At 47.7% G+C, this 17,427-nt stretch overlaps 1 protein-coding gene across 1 annotated transcript in view; it reads right to left on the bottom strand.

The window, feature by feature from the left end:
• Positions 1-3,434: 3,434 nt before the first annotated feature.
• The window catches only part of GPC3 (glypican 3), a 397,932-nt gene continuing 383,939 nt past the window's right edge, over positions 3,435-17,427 (bottom strand). Inside the window, exon 8 of the mRNA XM_044234977.1 lies at positions 3,435-3,966. Coding sequence (XP_044090912.1) covers positions 3,797-3,966 — 170 coding nt within the window. The 3' untranslated portion in view covers positions 3,435-3,796. The remainder of the gene's footprint in view (positions 3,967-17,427) is intronic.

Genomic DNA, 17,427 nt, shown 5'->3' with positions numbered 1-17,427 from the left:
TGCCTGTGCTCGCTCTGACAAATAAATAAATAACATCTTAGGGGTGCCTGGGTGGCTCAGTGGGTTAAGCCGCTGCCTTCGGCTCGGGTCATGATCCCGGGGTCCTGGGATCGAGTCCCGCATCGGGCTCTCTGCTCAGCGGGGAGCCTGCTTTCCTCTCTCTCTCTGCCTGCCTCTCTGTCTACTTGTGATCTCTCCCTGTCAAATAAATAAATAAAATCTTTAAAAAAAAATCAGTGACACAAGTAGGGGATAGAAGAGATTCGGCTTGGCTGCCATTCTTGCACAAACCTCTGGGGAGGTCCAGGTGGCCCCCACTTCACCTCCAGACAGCATGTACTGCGGCTTCCAAGCAAGTGTCCAAGTTCTAGGACTGCTCTGGGGGAGGACTTGGGCTTCTATGGAAACATAAATCCCCAGGCTCCACTGTGCTTGGGCTCCAGTGGCCCCAGGGGCTCAGCGACCATCAGGACAGCACAGGAGGACCACACCCGCCGGAGGGTGGAGCAGGCCCCGGCCGAAAGAGCTGTTTGGAACAACACCAAGAAAGCAAATCCGGAAAGGGGCAAGAGTCAGTGATTGGAAACTAGCATTGAAGATCAGCTTCCTCTCCTGCTGGCCTTCCTGGGAAAGCCAGGAATTGTGGGTGAAAATTCAAGGAAGGCAGATTTAGGCTTAACCTAATGAGGCCAAATTCATGTTACACAATTGTATGTTTGGTATAAGCTCATGGGTGTGAATATACGTACACAGAGAAAGAAAGCCTAGAAGGATATAGATGAAATCTTTAATAATACATATCTATGGGGGCATGGAATTAGAGAATATATGTGGTTTTAAAAAACGTTATATAATGCTTTATTATTAGAATTCTTATTGTCTATTTGTATTTCTTTTGAAAAAAATAAATCTGCTAAAAATTGGAGGTGTCCAGCAACCGGGGCTGGACAATGGGCTGGACAATGTTTCTGGACAGCAACGATGGCCTGCTCGGTGAGCCCATGAGAGCGCTGCCTCAGGCAGTCATCAAACCAAGATGGTGGGATGAGCCAGCAGGTGTTTTCCAGGCTAGGGATTCCAAGGGTTATGCCCTGATTTAACCTTGTTCAAGTGCCATAGTCGAGCTGCTGGAGGTTCACACGTGCATTCAGATGAGAAGGAAGCCTGGAAACTTCCAACACGATGGGACAACTTTTCAGCTGCCAGGGCTATTCTAAGGACAAAATAGTCGTCTTTCCAAAATTCACGTGTAGGAAGTTTAAATCGGGGGTAGAATAAACAGTTCAAAAATGAAAAGCCACTAACTAACTGTGAAACTGGATTCTGAACTAGAGGAAGAAAAAATACGGAAGGGCAGGGAACGGCATGCATGGAAAGTGAAACAAGACCGGCTATTGGGTAAAATGAAATGTCGGTAAAAGATGGCGGAGTGGTCCATGGTTTGTAACGGGGTATGGTTATCCATTTTCATCCCAACCATTTAGCTGAAGCAAGTAGGCCATGCATATCCCAGAAGGAGTGTCTTCTGTCCCCACCATTCAGCCTTGGTGGATCCAAGCTGGCAGGCAGCAGACACACTGGCTGGCTCGGGCCATGTTCTGGGCACTGAAGTATGTCAAAAATGACCGCAGGCCAGAGAGGTCCTGAGAAGCCTATGGGAACAGCACACACGTGTCACCAGTGCTGGTCAAGACAATGATGCTACAGAATTGGAACAATAAAAAGCTTCAGCATCTGGTCCTGACTTTCTGATTTACCAGAGGGAGCCTGCTTGGGAGTCTTTCTCTCCCTCCACTTCTGCCCTTCGCCTTCCCTCTTGAAAAAGAAAATAATAAAATCTCAGAAACAAACATATAAATAAATGAAAGCTGATAATTCCTCTTGCGTCCGGAGAGGAAGAAGGGACATTATAACAGTCCTCTCCACCCTGCAGGTCTAAAACCTGGTCTCAGAAACATGAATTATTTTTGCCAAATTAAATAAAAACTTTCCTGCAGAATGACAGGGACAACTATTAGGGGAGAAATCAACTCTAGCTCTTTCTTCGGGTCCCCATGCAGTTGTAATACCAGACTCTGGGGCCCAGGAGCAAACCTGGCCCATATTTAGGTCTCCTGATTCCAAGAACCAAGTTTCGCACAAGTCCCATTGAAACATAGAAGTGATGACGGTTTGAAAAACAAAGATAATTCCTTTTCCAGCCTTACCAATCACTACAAGTCACTGAAATCACAATAACAAATACAACCGATTGTAGTTGTCAGTGAAAGCGATGGAAGGAAGCACTAAACCAAACATTTCCAATTTGTGTTTGTGAGAATTTCTGCAGAGGATGAAAATAAATATCGAAGCCCTGTCGTCTGCATGGGACGGTGCCAGAAGTGTCTTGGTGACAGCAGGAGGGGGGATCGATAAGTTGTGAGTAATGACACCTCCTGCATCGGGCATGGTGACCTCTGGCCATCGGACAGAAATTGGAGATCCTGGCTGGGACCACCTTCTAGAATCAAAGGGGACTCTCCGGTCCCTTCCTTGACCTTTGTTCACACTCCTTCACTGTGGCTCACCCTCTCTTTCTCATACTCATTCAGCTTCTCCCATCCTTGTCCTCAGGTAGGAGTTGAGTTCCTGCTCATTGGAAAGAATCAATAACATTTCCATTGGAAAACAACAACAACAACAACAAAAACCAAAAAACAACGTTTCTGTTGACCTGACCTGGCAAATGAGCCATATGTTAGCCACTGTAACAGTAGCAGGTTGGTTATTCCTCAGGTTCTTTGGTAGCAGTATGTCCAGAGATCAACATCAGCGCCACGATGGTTTGTAATGTTGGGTGTATAGACCCTAATTTCAATGGGAATACCAGCCTCCAATCGGCAAAGAGCTGGTATGGTGTGTTGGTGCCAGACTGGATGCTCCAGGAGAATGGGGATACACGTGTCGAAGAAACCCACCTGTAGCTAAGAGTGGTTGCAGTCGCTTCCTCTAAATCATGGCTTTCCTGATGCCCACCTTTGCAGTCTGACTCAGGGCGACTGCTGGTCCTGCCATGGCCTTGTCCCTGGAGAAGGGTGACAGACGACACGCCACATGGAGGGTTTCTCTTCGGGGGAAGTATTTTCAGCCCAATAAAGAGTAGGCAATGGAACTTTTCGAGATAGCTTTTGTTCATTGGCAAGAACATGCTAACTCAAGATTTCCACATGAAGATTAGGCATTGGGAGTGTGTTGTGCGGGCGGCGGTTTGACTGGGGCTCCGGTGAGGATTGATCCCCCACTGACAGGCGGGCTGAGAAGTAGGATTGAAGGACCTTATGGATGCCTGATGGGATTTTTCCCATACTGAACAGAAAGCTAGGCAAGAGGAGGGGAAAAGCACTGCATGGTCACCATACACGAGGGCTTACAAAAAAAGACCCATTGCGTTTTTATTTGAACATTTATTTATTTTTTTTTTCCAAAGAAATCCATGCAAAGGGAAAGAGAGAAAGAGAAAGGGAGACATGGTAACCATAGTCTAGCAACCAAACATAGGAAAATAATTTGGCACAACTTGAGTTTTTTTCTTTGCAAAAAGACGATCTATGCTACCACTAAAATTTACCTCCCTCAAAGACACCACTGATTTTCGAAAACACAACACACAGCTGGTCTTCTACTTGATGGCTGGAGGTATACAAGATAAAAAAATAGAAAAAAATAAGAAGGTGGCTCCCTTTACAGAGGAAGGCCACGGGGGGCCGCCGGGCAACACGGGTGCTGCCAGGCAGAATGGGCGCCGTGCACTGGGAAGTCAGTGCACCAGCAAAAAGAAGCCCACCACGTAGATGGCCAAGCTGGTGAGAACCTTCAGTGGGGAGTGGCCGTTCCCCAGATTGTGAGAGGCTGCTATCTCGTTGTCTTTCTGATTCACATGCTGCTTGCTTCCAGGCGCCTCGTCCACATCGAGATCATAAGCCAGTTCTGCCGAAAAGAAAAGAATTAATTGAAATTCGGGATGCCCCACAGCCTCGGGGGTCCGCTAGTCATAGCTTAAGTGGTCTTGTCCACTGGGGTGCCCCAGCTTTCATGGAAAGGAAGGGCTCTGGCTGAGAAGGAGCTAGGGCTGGGTGCGTGGGGTGTCTGTTAGAGGAAGGAGATGGCCAGAGGGGTTCCTTCCTGAGGAGGCACCAATGCCAAGAGGCTGGCTGCTCCCCTCTGTCCTTCAGCTCCGCCCACCCACACCCCAGGGTGCAGGTCAGGAGTGCCCCGCAGTCTCCCCCCAGGCAAGGCTGTGCCTGAAGATCACTTTCACCAAATCTCACTGGTATGGAAACGTAAGGTGTTGGGTGGATGCACTCTGTGTGTGCCTTTGTGTGTCTGTGTGTCAGTGGGGACGTGGCAGGGGGAGGGGGAATGGTGTAGACTCCCAGTGTGCCTCTCCTGGGCCCTGTGTCCCCCAGATTTTCTCCTTGAAACCTTGCTTGAATTAGAATCGAGGATAGGGTAGTTTGCCATTGAAAGTGGTTTCATTTTTCCCAAATACTTCTTTTTTGATTTAGGTTGTCTTTTCGTCCCCCCCTCTACAACACACACATGTGTACACATACACACACACACACACACACACACACACACACACACAGCAAAACTGACCTAATGCATAGGATTTAAACTGATACCAAGCAAAGACCAAGGAGAGGCCGATGGGTAAGGGCTTTCCTTTTTTGACCACCTTCCATTTATGAAATATGTTCAAGATTCTGAAAAGAAGTTCGGATGTTGGTGCTGGCCTAAAGCAAACGTCTCTCAGAAGGCACATCTGAGTAGATGGTGGTTTGTCAGGAAATCCAAGATGGCCAGCCCTGGCCCAGAGGCCAGCTTCCTTCAGCTTTGTTTGTCCAGATTTAGAACTCAGATAGACTTCCTTGGCTTTTCTAGACTCAGTTGCCAGTGTTTCTATTTCAATAGCTTGGGAAGGGGGTGTGATGTGAGTGCTCTCACCAGCCAACTGTCCTGTGGCCAGCGGAGCTGGAAGGATCCCTCAAGGACACTGAGATACGGAGCAACAGGCCCAGAGGAATGACTGGGATGCTACAGAGGGAAGGAAGGAAGGGGAAGGAAGGGCTCCTCTTACAAGGGATGAAACACGCAGTAAGTCACAGGAAGAAAGTGTGAGGACTCAGCTGGCCCAGGACGCACACAGAGCAGGGCCTGGGACCAGGGCTGTGGGGAGGCTGGCAACGGTTAGAGCAGGCTGCAAGGTCCAAAAAGGGCTACCGTAATTTTGGCGGCCCCCAGCAACGATGAGGGAAAGAAATTTCCGGCCTCAACTGGAACAAGATTTTACAGTCAGCCTAAGATAATATATCAAGGTTTCCTTAATTGCACGTGTTTGATACCTATACAAATCAACTTTTTCTCTTAGTTTACTAACTATATTTCTTAATGCATGACAGTTCATATGCCTTGCCTTTGTAGCTGATGGGTATTTCTTTTTTTTTTTTAAGATTTTATTTATATATTTGACAAAGATCACAAGTAGGCAGAGAGGCAGGTGGAGAGAGAGAGAGGAGGAAGCAGGCTCCCTGCTGAGCAGAGAGCCTGATGTGGGGCTCGATCCCAGGACCCTGAGATCATGACCTGAGCTGAAGGGAGAGGCTTTAACCCATTGAGCCACCCAGGCTCCCCTGTTGCTGATGGGTATTAAGGTTTTCCCTCTTTTGACATATTTAGTACAAATTATGTTTCTATTTTGTGGTTGACGCTAGTTTTCATTGCTGTACAAAGAAACCGTGTCCTACCTTTTAATATATTTGAATCTGACTACATTTTGCTTCTCTAAAGCTGAGAAAGTTGTTCTCCCGGAGTGCCAAGAAGAATTCAAATCAGATTTTCCAGAGAACCCTCTTACTCAGGGAAAAGCGACTCGACTGACTCTAATCTGGGTTCCCTCTCCCCACAAAATAAATACACACGAAGAAAAGAAAAAGTAGAGGAGAACAAAGAGCCATGCTCTATTTGGAAGTCAGACCTCTCTCTCGGAAAGGTGAACTGCGCGCAGCACTCAAGAGAAGGCCAAGGTCAGCACAGGCTCAGGTCACGATCGGGTTTCAACCAAGTTGAGAACACATATGGCTCTAGCTGTTGAAAGCCCAGCCTTGAGTCTCGAGGCGACTTCTCAACTTCAATGCGGAGTATTTTTAGGGTTGACCTGAATGAGCGAACTCTTAGCCTTGCTTTCGGATTCCTTTTCCGGATATGCCCCTTGTCCAACGTCAAGATGAAACAGCATCTATTCACGTGACCACTCAGCCCTTGTGCTATTTATCTTGCTCCTCAAATAATCTGTGAACACTGGACAGCTTCACATCCTAGAGTAGTTACAGTAAACCTAGCAGAAGCTAAGCCCAGAAGCTTCGAATCTTCTTTGCCACCAGAGACCTTGTTTTCTATTTCTGTCTCTTGGACCCTATGTTTTGGAGTTATAAAAATGATGGCCAGAAAAAATATAAATAAATAAACAAACAAATAAATAAATAATGACCAGAAAAAGAAAAAATGACGACCAGGTAGAGTCCTCATAGTGGGCTGGGCACTGTGCTAAACTATTTATATACATTATCTCATTTAATTTAACCTTTCTCAGCAATGTTGCGAGGTAGGCATTATAATTCCCATTTTACCAACGAGGAAGCTCCAGCTCAGGTTCCTTTTTTGGCCAATATTTACACAGCTGGTAAGTGACAGAGGGGCTGTTTGAATGCGGGTCAGACACAGAACCTGACATGAAGCTATACCGTCTTTTGAACAATTTTGTATATCAAATAAACTGTAATGATTAAGTAGTAATGGATTCTTTTCATGAAAAAAAAAGTCGTCTCGATTAGTAAAATATATATTGCCAAAGAGAACTCAAGAGCATGAGAAAAGTCAGTGTTTCCACATAAAAGTGATCACGTACTTGACTGAGTAGCCTTATTCCGCTTTGTGCAATCCCAAAAAGAGCTCTGGGTTTGGGGACTGAGAAAGAAAATTATGTCCCTTCAATTTCCCTGAAGAAATCAGCAGTGGGCCACCATCATGGAGATTCGAGACGAAGGGGACAGCCTAGCATGACAATGAAGCATTATGACAGACAGAGGAAATAGGGTTTGGGTCAAAAATAAATGTGGATATATTCCTGGACAAGGGAAATATGACCCAGTTTAATTAAACAAACTTAATGGTAGCCTACAGTATCCCAAGTTTGGAGCCAGAAGGCTGGAGGAAGACTCAGGACCTGCCTTCAGGAACCCCACATTCTGACAAGGAAAATGGACGGATAGACAAACCAACTAGATACTTGGCAGAAGGCAGTAAGGGTTCAGACAAAGGCCCAAGCAAAACACTGTGGGGACAGAAAAATTCCAACTAGAAGGATCTGGGAAGACTTCTCAGAACAACTGGGATACAGTCAACACCATGAAGGTTGGGTGGGACCATGGCAGAACCCAATGAGCCGAGGGTTGAGCTTGGGCAAAACCATTAATATCAGAGAGTGGAGGCAGGCCCTGGTCAGTAGAAGAAAGTAGCCTCTATGATTGGGGGAAATTGGGTGTATGCTGTTGGGGTGTGTGTGTGTGTGTGTGTGTGTGTGTGTGTGTGTGTTGCATGGTGGGTGATAAGAGGTAAGGCAGGAAGGACAAGTAAGGGCTAAATGATGGTAGACTGCGAATGCCAAGACTCTACTCTGTGGGCAACAGGGATCCAATGAAGGTTTTTAAGTACAAAATCTACTGATTGGTGTTTTTTAGAAAGATCGTTGTTAAAAAGAGTTTGGAGGACAGCCCTAGGTGGGAGAGACTTGTCAGACATCTTGTCTTGGAAAAAAACAAGCCTGTGGGAACAGTATCTGGGGATCAGCCAGTAGCAAATATGAATTTTAAAAAAAAACCCCACAAAGGAGCTAAATCTACACCAAATCAAAACTTTCTCATTTTGCTACAAACCAGATCTATTACGGGAGTCATCTTAAACCATTCTCTTTTAAGTCATTCATATTTTTATGTTTATCAGTGATATTCCAGAACATATCTTTGCTGTATTATGTACATACTGTAAAAGGCACATAAATTGTTTCTACCTTACAGCTGATTGTCAGTGAGAGCTTTTGGGGCCAGCAAGGAGATTTTCACACAAAATCAGAAAATCGGTTTCTATTTGTTATCAGTTTGCCTATACCCAGAGGGTAGACTCAACAATCTATACTCATTACATGCTCAGCCCTGACTCTCATTTTGCCTTCCTCAGTGCTGCACATCAGATGCTCTCTTTATATTTATTTATTTATTCACATTGGAACACTCATCCCTGAAATATTTTTATCTTACGTGCAATGAGTTGGCATTAAGGTAGGCACCATGGATATAGCTGCAGTTAAGGCAGGTATCTTGGAAGGATAGATATCAAGGAGGGTCACATAATCCAACTTCATGAAGCCCATTTCCTTAGCGTACCGATGGACACACTGATGGATGTACTGACGGACACAGTGCCGGCATATAGGGAGGCCGTACTTCTGGATCAGATGGTACCGGTTCAAGGAGACATGGCAAGAACAAGAACCCTGGGGCGCCTGGGTGGCTCAGTGGGTTAAGCCTCTGCCTTCAGCTCAGGTCATGATCCCAGGGTCCTGAGATCGAGCCCTGTGTCTGGCTCCCTGCTCAGTGGGGAGTGTGCTTTTCCCTCTCCCTCACCCTCTGTGTATGTTCTCTCTCTTTCTAGCTCTTGCTCTCTCTCAAATAAATAAAATATTCGTAAAAATTAAAAAAAAAAAAGAAAAGTTTTTCTGAGCTGGGCAAAGCACTCTGTGGGGAACCCTCCAACCTTAGTGGAGTTCCCAGGGCAGGCTGTCCCATCTGGAGAGTCTAGAGCCCTGGACTCCAGGCCTGGCTCAGCCACTGTCTAACTAGTTCACCCTGGGCAAGTCATTTCCCTCTACTCTGGCTGCCGGTCCTCCCATCTGCCCCCATCAGGGACTACATGTCCTTCTAGTGTGAGTTCTCTCAGATTCCCAGGCTCTTGGGGCCCAGGGAGGGACGCAGTCTGTGGCAGGCTGCAGTCTTCCCTTTGCTCACAGTAGTGCAGGGACTGTCCCCAGCAGAACCTCCCGGAGCAAGCAGGGGCAATGAGTTGCTTCCCTTGGGCTATTCCTCAGCTACCAAATTCTTGAACCCTCTTTCTTCTTGCGCTGCAGTAGGCTCAGTCAGATCAAAGACGCTGGTGATCAATAAATCTGCCCTGGACTGTTTGGCTTTTCTTTAAACCTTGGTGGAAAAACTTGCACCGAGGCCCGCGCAAGCAGACCTTTGGGGAGAAGTTACTGGCCCCGGCGCGGATCAAGCCGGCAGGCACAGGCAGCCAGTGAGAAGAGCCCGCGGGCCCTCCAAAGCCCCTGGGGTCTTGGGCGCCTAACAGGATGCATGTGCTTGTCCTCTGACGGCGGGGGCATCAAGGAGAGCAGGGCATTGCCATGGGGGCCTCGCCCACAGCGGCAGGCAGACCTCGAGGGAGAGCCTGCAAGGAGAGCTGGTATCACGGTACCAGGGGAGAGAAGGCTGCTGCAGAGCCAAGCATGGGGGTTTCTTCCTGCTAAGCCTGCGCCGCGGCTGGCTTCAGTTGGCCCCTAATACAGCAACAGAGCGACACCGCTCGCCCTGTGTTTCCCGCTTGCTGGGCACAGTTGGCGTCCAGGACGAGGGTGTGTGAAACCTTCAGTACATGGCTTGGTAGGCCCCAGGGGCCAAAAGCAGGGAAGCCTCTGGAGGAATCATGTGCCTTGATCTTCACGGCTCACTCTGCCGCCCTCAGGCGCTGCCATTCACTTCGGAGTCCCATACAGATGGCGGTTTCCGGGCCGGCCGTGTCTACACCACCGGCCGCCTGCCCCGTCAACCCCTGCTCCTCTGTGAACTTTCAGGTGTGAAATGACTCCTTGGACTTGAAAGCAGAAGAGGGTGACTTTGCTAATGACCCTGGGGGTCTCTGGGAGTCTCGATTTTCTTCTTCATCGATCAGATGAGGGGAGGTTGGCTGCCGGGGTGGGGGTGGGGCGCTCTGAGTTTTAATTGGTCTAATGGGATTTCTCTCCAAATGGACCCATTGCACAATGTACCTTCTTTTTCTTCCTTTCTTCCCTCCTTTCTTTTTTTTTTTTAAAGATTTTGTTTATCTATTTGACAGAGAGACACAGTGAGAAAGGAAACACAAACAGGGGGAGAGGGAGAGGGAGAAGCAGGCTTCCCACTGAGCAGAGAGCCCGAACTGGGGCTCAAGCCCAGGACCCGGGGATCATGACCTGAGCCGAAGACAGACGCTTAATGACTGAGCCACCCAGGTGCCCCAACAATGTGCCTTCTTGACAAACAAGGGGAGCTGCCGATTTTGCAGACCGTAGATTCGGGGAAGAACCCGCCAGCCTCTTCGGGAAGAGGGCCAGGCAATGAGACGTCCACTTCATTGCCTACAGCCAGTTCCAGCCTATAAAACACCCTCTGGGCTGTAGAGCAATCATGGTGGGTTTCCCGGGGAGTATAGACATGGTCTCCTCCTACAGGCGTCTGTCGCCCAGGCCGGGCCATGTGTGTCAGCAGGGTACACCGCAGCGGGCTGGGGCTGCCTAATGCCATGGTATGCTTTTTCCTAAAGACAAAGAGGGGAGAGCCCCCCCCATCTTATACTAAAACATGCAAGGCTGTGTGATGGAGGACAAATGCACTCTCGGCGAACTCGTGGTATATACACCGCACGATGTCTCACGTTTACGAGGACCATCGGGTTCTGGCCCAGATTCTGAGAAACAGGGGCTCACTTTCACTCCTCACTGATGTCCAGGGTCCCTGGGGAGGAAGATCTTAAAGCACTGGAAGCATCCTTGGGTCATCTGTGCTTTGTATGCTCCTCAACACTGGAAACTACGACTCACGTGTTCCTCGTGAATGACTTAAGGTCGGCTTTTCCAAGACAACTGCCTCGCTGAGAGGGTTGACCACCACAGTAACTGCCCTTACGTGGTGTTCCAATCGCTCAGTTTACGGATACAAAATGGTGGGGTGCCTGGGTGACTCTGTAGGTTAAATGTCTGACTTCAGCTCTGGTCACGAGCTTGGGGTCATGGGGTTAAGCCCTGCCTGGGGCTCCCTGCTCAGCAGGGAGTCTGCTTCTCCCTCTCCCTCTGCCCCTCCCCCCCTCCTGCTTGCGCTGTCTCTCTTTCTCTCTCTCTCCCTCTGACATAAATAAATCTTAAGAAAAAAGAAAAAGAAAATGAATACAAAATGGTTTCCGGGGATCTAACTACGACTAATGCTTCACTATTGCATTTAGCCATTAAGAAAGGAACAAGTATCACCTAATCCCTTTAGAAATTAAACCATTTTACTATAGAACCTTATTATAACGTGGGCCACTACTATACTTATTTAGATACATCATGAGTCAAGCCATATTCCCAGAAACAGAACAACTGTGTCCTAGAAACCCTGACAGCGGGAGTGGGTGGTGTGGGCGCCGGCCCTCCTCCACCGGCCCCAGAATTATCGCCACCTTCCACAGGAGTGTCCCGACTCCTCCTCTCATGTCTGCAGATCCTTCTCACCCAGGGCTGCCTGGCGGCTCCACGGGAATCACACCTCACCACAGCCTTCACTTCCCACGGGAGAAATGACTTCACCCCGTGGGACGGAGACACTGTGCCCCAAGCCCCAGGGGAGAAGATTCGAGAACAGGCTTAGAGAAGGCGAGGGAAGAGAACATTGTCAAGAGGGGAGGGCTCGTGTAGTCCGACGTTTATGGAGAGGTAGAGCAATGTAAGGAGCCAAGAAGCTGCTACTGAAAGCGTCAACTACATTGTTACAGGAGACTCTGGAGAGAAGGTCAGTAGGGCTGCTGGGTGAAAGAACAGAGTGTCTGGAGTTGAGGAGAGAGCGGGAGCTCATATGGGTTCACGGAGTCCTGATCAGCCTTTGGAGAAACTTGAATGAGTGAAACAAAGCACTGTCACCCTGACTGTGCCCCAGAGACCGCGTCATGTTATGTCACTAGTCTGTACAACCACACCCCGTTAGAAGGTGCTTCCGGAGTGCCGACTCAAGACAGCCTTTGGAAATGCTGAATTCTTGTGATCCTTGATACACCGACAACCTCAACTAGCCTCTCAGAGACTTGTGTACCAATGTCCACAGCCAATTATTCACCATGGCCAAATGGTGGAAGCAACCCAAGTGTTCATCAGTGTAAGAACAGATAAACAGAATGTGGTACATCTGTACAACAGAGTATCATTCAGCCACAGAAAGGAACACAGGACGGACACATGCCACAGCATGTGTAAAACTTGAGAACATGAGGCTTGGGGGCACCGGGGTGGCTCAGTCGGTTAAGCGTCTGCCTTCAGCTCGGATCATGATCCCGGAGTCCTGGGATTGAGCCCTGCATTGGGCTCTCTGCTCAGTGGGGAATCTGTTTCTCCCTCTACCCTTCCTCCCTGCTTCTGATTTCTCTCTCTCAAATAAATAAATAAAATCTTTAAAAACAAACAAACAAACAAACAAATGCGATGTTCAGCGAAAGAAACCAGTCACAAAATACCACATGGCATATGACTCCATTATATGAAATGTGCAGAACAGGTAACTTTTGGAAAGAGTGGTCATGGCTGGGTAACATTCTGAAACGTAAAGATGTCCCCGAATTGTACACTTAGTGGTTTAAATGGCAGGTTTTATGTTATATACGTTTTACCGTGATTAAAAAAAAAAAAAAAAACTATAGAAACCAAAGAATAATGTCCTCTGGGGCAAATCCCAGTTCCTAAAAAAAAAAAATACTCCAGTATTTTACTTTGCAGAGAGCTGTGTGAACATACCCCAGACCAAAGCATCCACCCCCACACGGCACTCCTTCGGCGCTTTGAAAGTCAAGTAGTCCAAAAGAATTAAAATGGATGGATACTTAGATACTAGCCCAGAACTGCAAATGTGACTGCTCAGTTGGGAATGGTGGAAAGAGGGCAGTTTGGATCAAGGATTTTAATCAGAGGCTATTTTAAGAGAAATTTTTATACAAGCTCAGGAAATGTCCGTGTATTTCTGGGGCTTACACAGATGATGCTAAGCTGAAACCATATTTAAAAAACATCAGTGAGGGGTGCCTGGGTGGCTCAGTGGGTTAAAGCCTCTGCCTTCGGCTCAGGTCATGATCTCGGAGTCCTGGGATTGAGCCCCGCATCGGGCTCTCTGCTCAGTGGGGAGCCTGCTTCCTCGTCTCTCTCTCTGCCTGCCTCTCTGCCTACTTGTGATCTTTCAAATAAATAAATAAAATCTTTAATTTAAAAAAAAAACTGCAAAAAAAAAAGACATCAGTGAATGGATACACTCTGTCTTCATTTCTTTAACAAAAACTTAATGGTTTAGATTCACAGAGCTCTGTTTACGATATAAATTTCAGGCATGATGCCACTACAGAGATATGTATCCCTGGGCTTTGAGGATATAGAAGGAAAACACAACATGTCATTCATTGTAGTCAAATCCGATTGCTGGTGAAATGTAGGGGAGAGTGAGGGAGGGCCTATGGTCCCTCAGAGCCCAGCTTCCAAGATCCTCAATGAAGAGCACCATGAGAGCATGTGGGGCAAGGTTTTAGATCCCCTTGGATGGGAAGACCCAGAGTGTGGTAATCTTCCACTTTTAATAAGCCATGGTGGATCTTACCAAAAAATACACCCAAGAATCAACATGCTTGCAATGTCCTGGCAATGCCCAACAGCAGAGAAAATTGTAAGTACAATAACGAATGGGTCCAAATGGCTGGAGTCCCTAAAAAACACTTGGCCCGGCTATGGGAACACTGCAGGCCAGAAATCGACAGCAGGCAGGTGTCCTCATAAATGAAAGAGGGAAAAAAGCCTCCTTAAGTTGTTCCATCTGAATTTCTTCCTCAAAAACTCTCCAAGGGTGAAACGCCTCCATCATTGTCGGTGGGATTTGGGGAATTGAGGTTACTTCTGCCTCAATTTACTTGGAAGAACACATCATCAGGTTGGCTCCATCTTCCTACCTTCCCATCTTTAGGTCTGGATTGCCAGTATGCCCCCGTTCTCACATTCACCCAGGCGATCCCGACTAGTTCTCGCTTTCCTTCAGCCCCTCTTGCCTCCCAACCCCGCCCCCTCCATAGTCCTCAGCTTCCCAGCGAAAGAAGATACTCTCTCTTCTCCAATGACCCACGGCTGTCCGGGAAGCAGGACTGTTCTAGACGGTGACAGCAGAAACAAGACAATGCCTCTTCCTAAATCACAGGTTGAATCACATCTGCCTCTTCCTCAGAATCCTTTGATGGCTCCCTACTGGATGTGAGATCAAGTCCTATGTCCTTAGAATGGCTTTCACCAGCGGCTCCTCATGCTCTCTTGCTTTCTAGTTTCCAGTGTCCATATATTTCTCCAGGCACCATATACCAGAGTCATACCATCCCATTCATTGTTTGCTGTAAAAGGCAAGTTCTTGGAAGTTCCCATGTCTTTCTCCATACTGTTCCCTCATCTGGGGTGGTCTTTTTTTTATTTTTATTTTTTTTAAAAGATTTTATTTATTTATTTGAGAGAGACAGTGAGCGAGAGCATGAGCGAGGAGAAGGTCAGAGAGCGAAGAAGACTCCCCATGGAGCTGGGAGCCTGATGTGGGACTCGATCCCGGGACTCCAGGATCACGCCCTGAGCCGAAGGCAGTCGTCCAACCAACTGCGCCACCCAGGCGTTGGGGTGGTCTTATATGATACCTCTTCCAGGAAGCCTTCCCATCTTGCCCCTGCCAAAAAAAAATTTCTTCCGTCTCTGGCTCTTAGCTGGATTGTACTTCTTGTATAGCTTGTCTCAGTCTGTCTCATAGGAGACTTAGTATTTCTACATTCCTGTCCTCAGCTAGACTGTGAGCCCCACCAAAGTAAGAAATAAGTCTTATTCATCCCGGTGGCTGCCACCCAGAACCTGGCAAGCACGGATGCTTACAGACATGTTTGTTGACTGACTGACTGACTGAGCCAACACATTATCTCCTTCTCCTGAGGGTATAGGCAGGGGCAGGGCCACTCCCTTAGCAGATACCCTTCCTGAAGGATCTTTCCTCCCAACCTGATGATTTTCCAAGGGGAAAAGAGTCCTGCGGAGCTGTGATGAAGACAAGACAAGGGCAGGGCGGTGGTGGTGAGGGGTGGCCCAGGTAGCAAACGGCAGGGCTCCGACCCTAACCTCTAGATCCCGAAGTCCTGCTGACAACAGCCACTTCTCCTTACCCCCAGAGTCAGTTTCCTGCACTTGGGGTGCATGAGATATACAAAGATTACTTTCTTATTCCCTTTTGCTGCCTGGAATTTGATGCCTTGCTATGTAAGCAGCTGACACAAGCCGGCATTCCGCGGGCCATGCTGGGCAGGAAAACAGATTTTCTGGGGAGCAGGTTCCATTTATTTCTTACTTGGAAACTTCGCGATCAGGTTCCCATACCTTTGACCTCTGCCTTTGCACTGCCATCTACCCATCCCGACCACGCCCTGCCCTTATCCTCACCACTGATTCCTAAGCCTTGGAGACTGTTGGTGATTAGAACTTCAGTGCCCAGCTGTGTGACATCAAAGTAGAGCTTCGTTCGGGAAGTCCTTTGCTTGGCCGTGATAGGACAAAGTAATGAGCCTTGCGTCCCGGCCCGACGCAGGCTGGGACCCTCACCCCTCGCAGAGCTCTGTGGGATGGCTGCCAGGAAAATACAGTTACATGCTGGCCTGGGGAGTAAACACACTGCCTTAACCTAAAAGTTCTGTGTTTTCATTCCCCCCTCTTTCCACTTCTCTATTCACTCCTTTTTCTCTTCCCATTGCTCCTTAAACTCATTTCCTGTTTCCAATTATTCTCTCCTCTTCTTCTAGTCCGCGCTCCACTAAGCATTCTCTGCCCGTCTCCACTGCGATGTTTCCCATACCCTCAGGCAAGGGGCAAGGCTGGAATCTTCTGGTGGATTTTGAATCTTAAAGATGCTTTTCTGTTCCTTCCCTCTTTGAACTGAAACCTCTCACCAGGGTTCTGTTTTTCTTTAAAAGTGGTTCTAGGGGTGCCTGGGTGGCTCAGTGGGTTAAGCCGCTGCCTTCGGCTCAGGTCATGATCTCAGGGTCCTGGGATCGAGTCCTGCATCAGGCTCTCTGCTCAGCAGCGAGCCTGCTTCCTCCTCTCTCTCTGCCTGCCTCTCTGCCTGCTTGTGATCTCTCTCTATCAAATAAATAAATAAAATCTTTAAAAAAAAAAAGTGGTTCTATTATCCCCTTCCTTATTCTTATACTGTTTACCACTCTGTGCCATTTCCCTGGTCCTGCCTGATCCACCCTCCCTCCTCCCCTGTACCTGCCCATGCCCCCTCTGTAATTTCCCTTCTTCGCACTCCATACCCATGCTATTTTATTTTTATTTTAAGTCATCTCTATACCCAGTGTGGGGCTCGAACTCATGATTCCAGGATCAAGAGTTGCACGCTCCACGGACTGAGCTGGCCAGGTGCCCACCATGCCAGTGTGGTCACTATTTCATGGCTTCATCTTTTCCTTAAGGGGAAAATGCCTTGGACTTAAATAAAGAATATTCTAACAACTTGTGCAATCTGTAAATTGCATAGCCTGGCCCGAAACAGTGAGCTTTATCTCTGGAGGTGATCTCAGAATGTGTGGACAGCCGTTTGGTAGCGATATCAGTAAGGGGGTTCAAACATAGAATGATGGTGAGGTAAATAGTATCTGAACTAGTATCTGAATAGTAACTGAACTCAGGAACTGTTTCTACTGAATCTTTTCCCCACCACTCTTGAACAGTTAGCGGTAACTTGCAAGTGGTAGACGTCTTACTCAAAGCCGCCATAGCATGGGATCACTCAGGATCCGCAGGAAGAAAAGAGGCATCAGATGGAGAAAATTCATTTTGGGAACATGATCAGGACATAAGTTGGAAGGACCCAGGGGGGAAAACAACTGAGGACAGAAAGCTGGATAATCGTCATACAAATAGCCTGTGGGCCTTAGAACAAAGAAGGCAAGTCCAGAGGGAGGCCAGGAAAGGTAAAACGACGCCAACACCAAGTTGCTCAAACGCACAGCTATAAAGATGTAAGAAGGAAAAGGGAAAATTCTCTTACAAAAGGTGGCAACCAGATCACTAAGCAGGAGTAGAGGAAGAAGCAGGAAGATATTAAGCCAAAATAAAAAGAAGCAGCACTGAGCAAGAAATGAGCATTTTTAAAAAATTTATTTATTTATTTATTAGACAGACAGAGATCACAAGTAGGCAGAGAGAGAGACAGAGGAGGAAGCAGGCTCCCCGCCGAGCAGAGAGCCCAATGCGGGGCTCGATCCCAAGATCCTGAGACCATG

Source organism: Neovison vison, chromosome X, assembly GCF_020171115.1.
Source record: "Neovison vison isolate M4711 chromosome X, ASM_NN_V1, whole genome shotgun sequence".
Classification (NCBI taxonomy): Eukaryota; Metazoa; Chordata; class Mammalia; order Carnivora; family Mustelidae; genus Neogale; species Neogale vison.
This window is presented reverse-complemented; position numbering and strand designations above follow the sequence as displayed.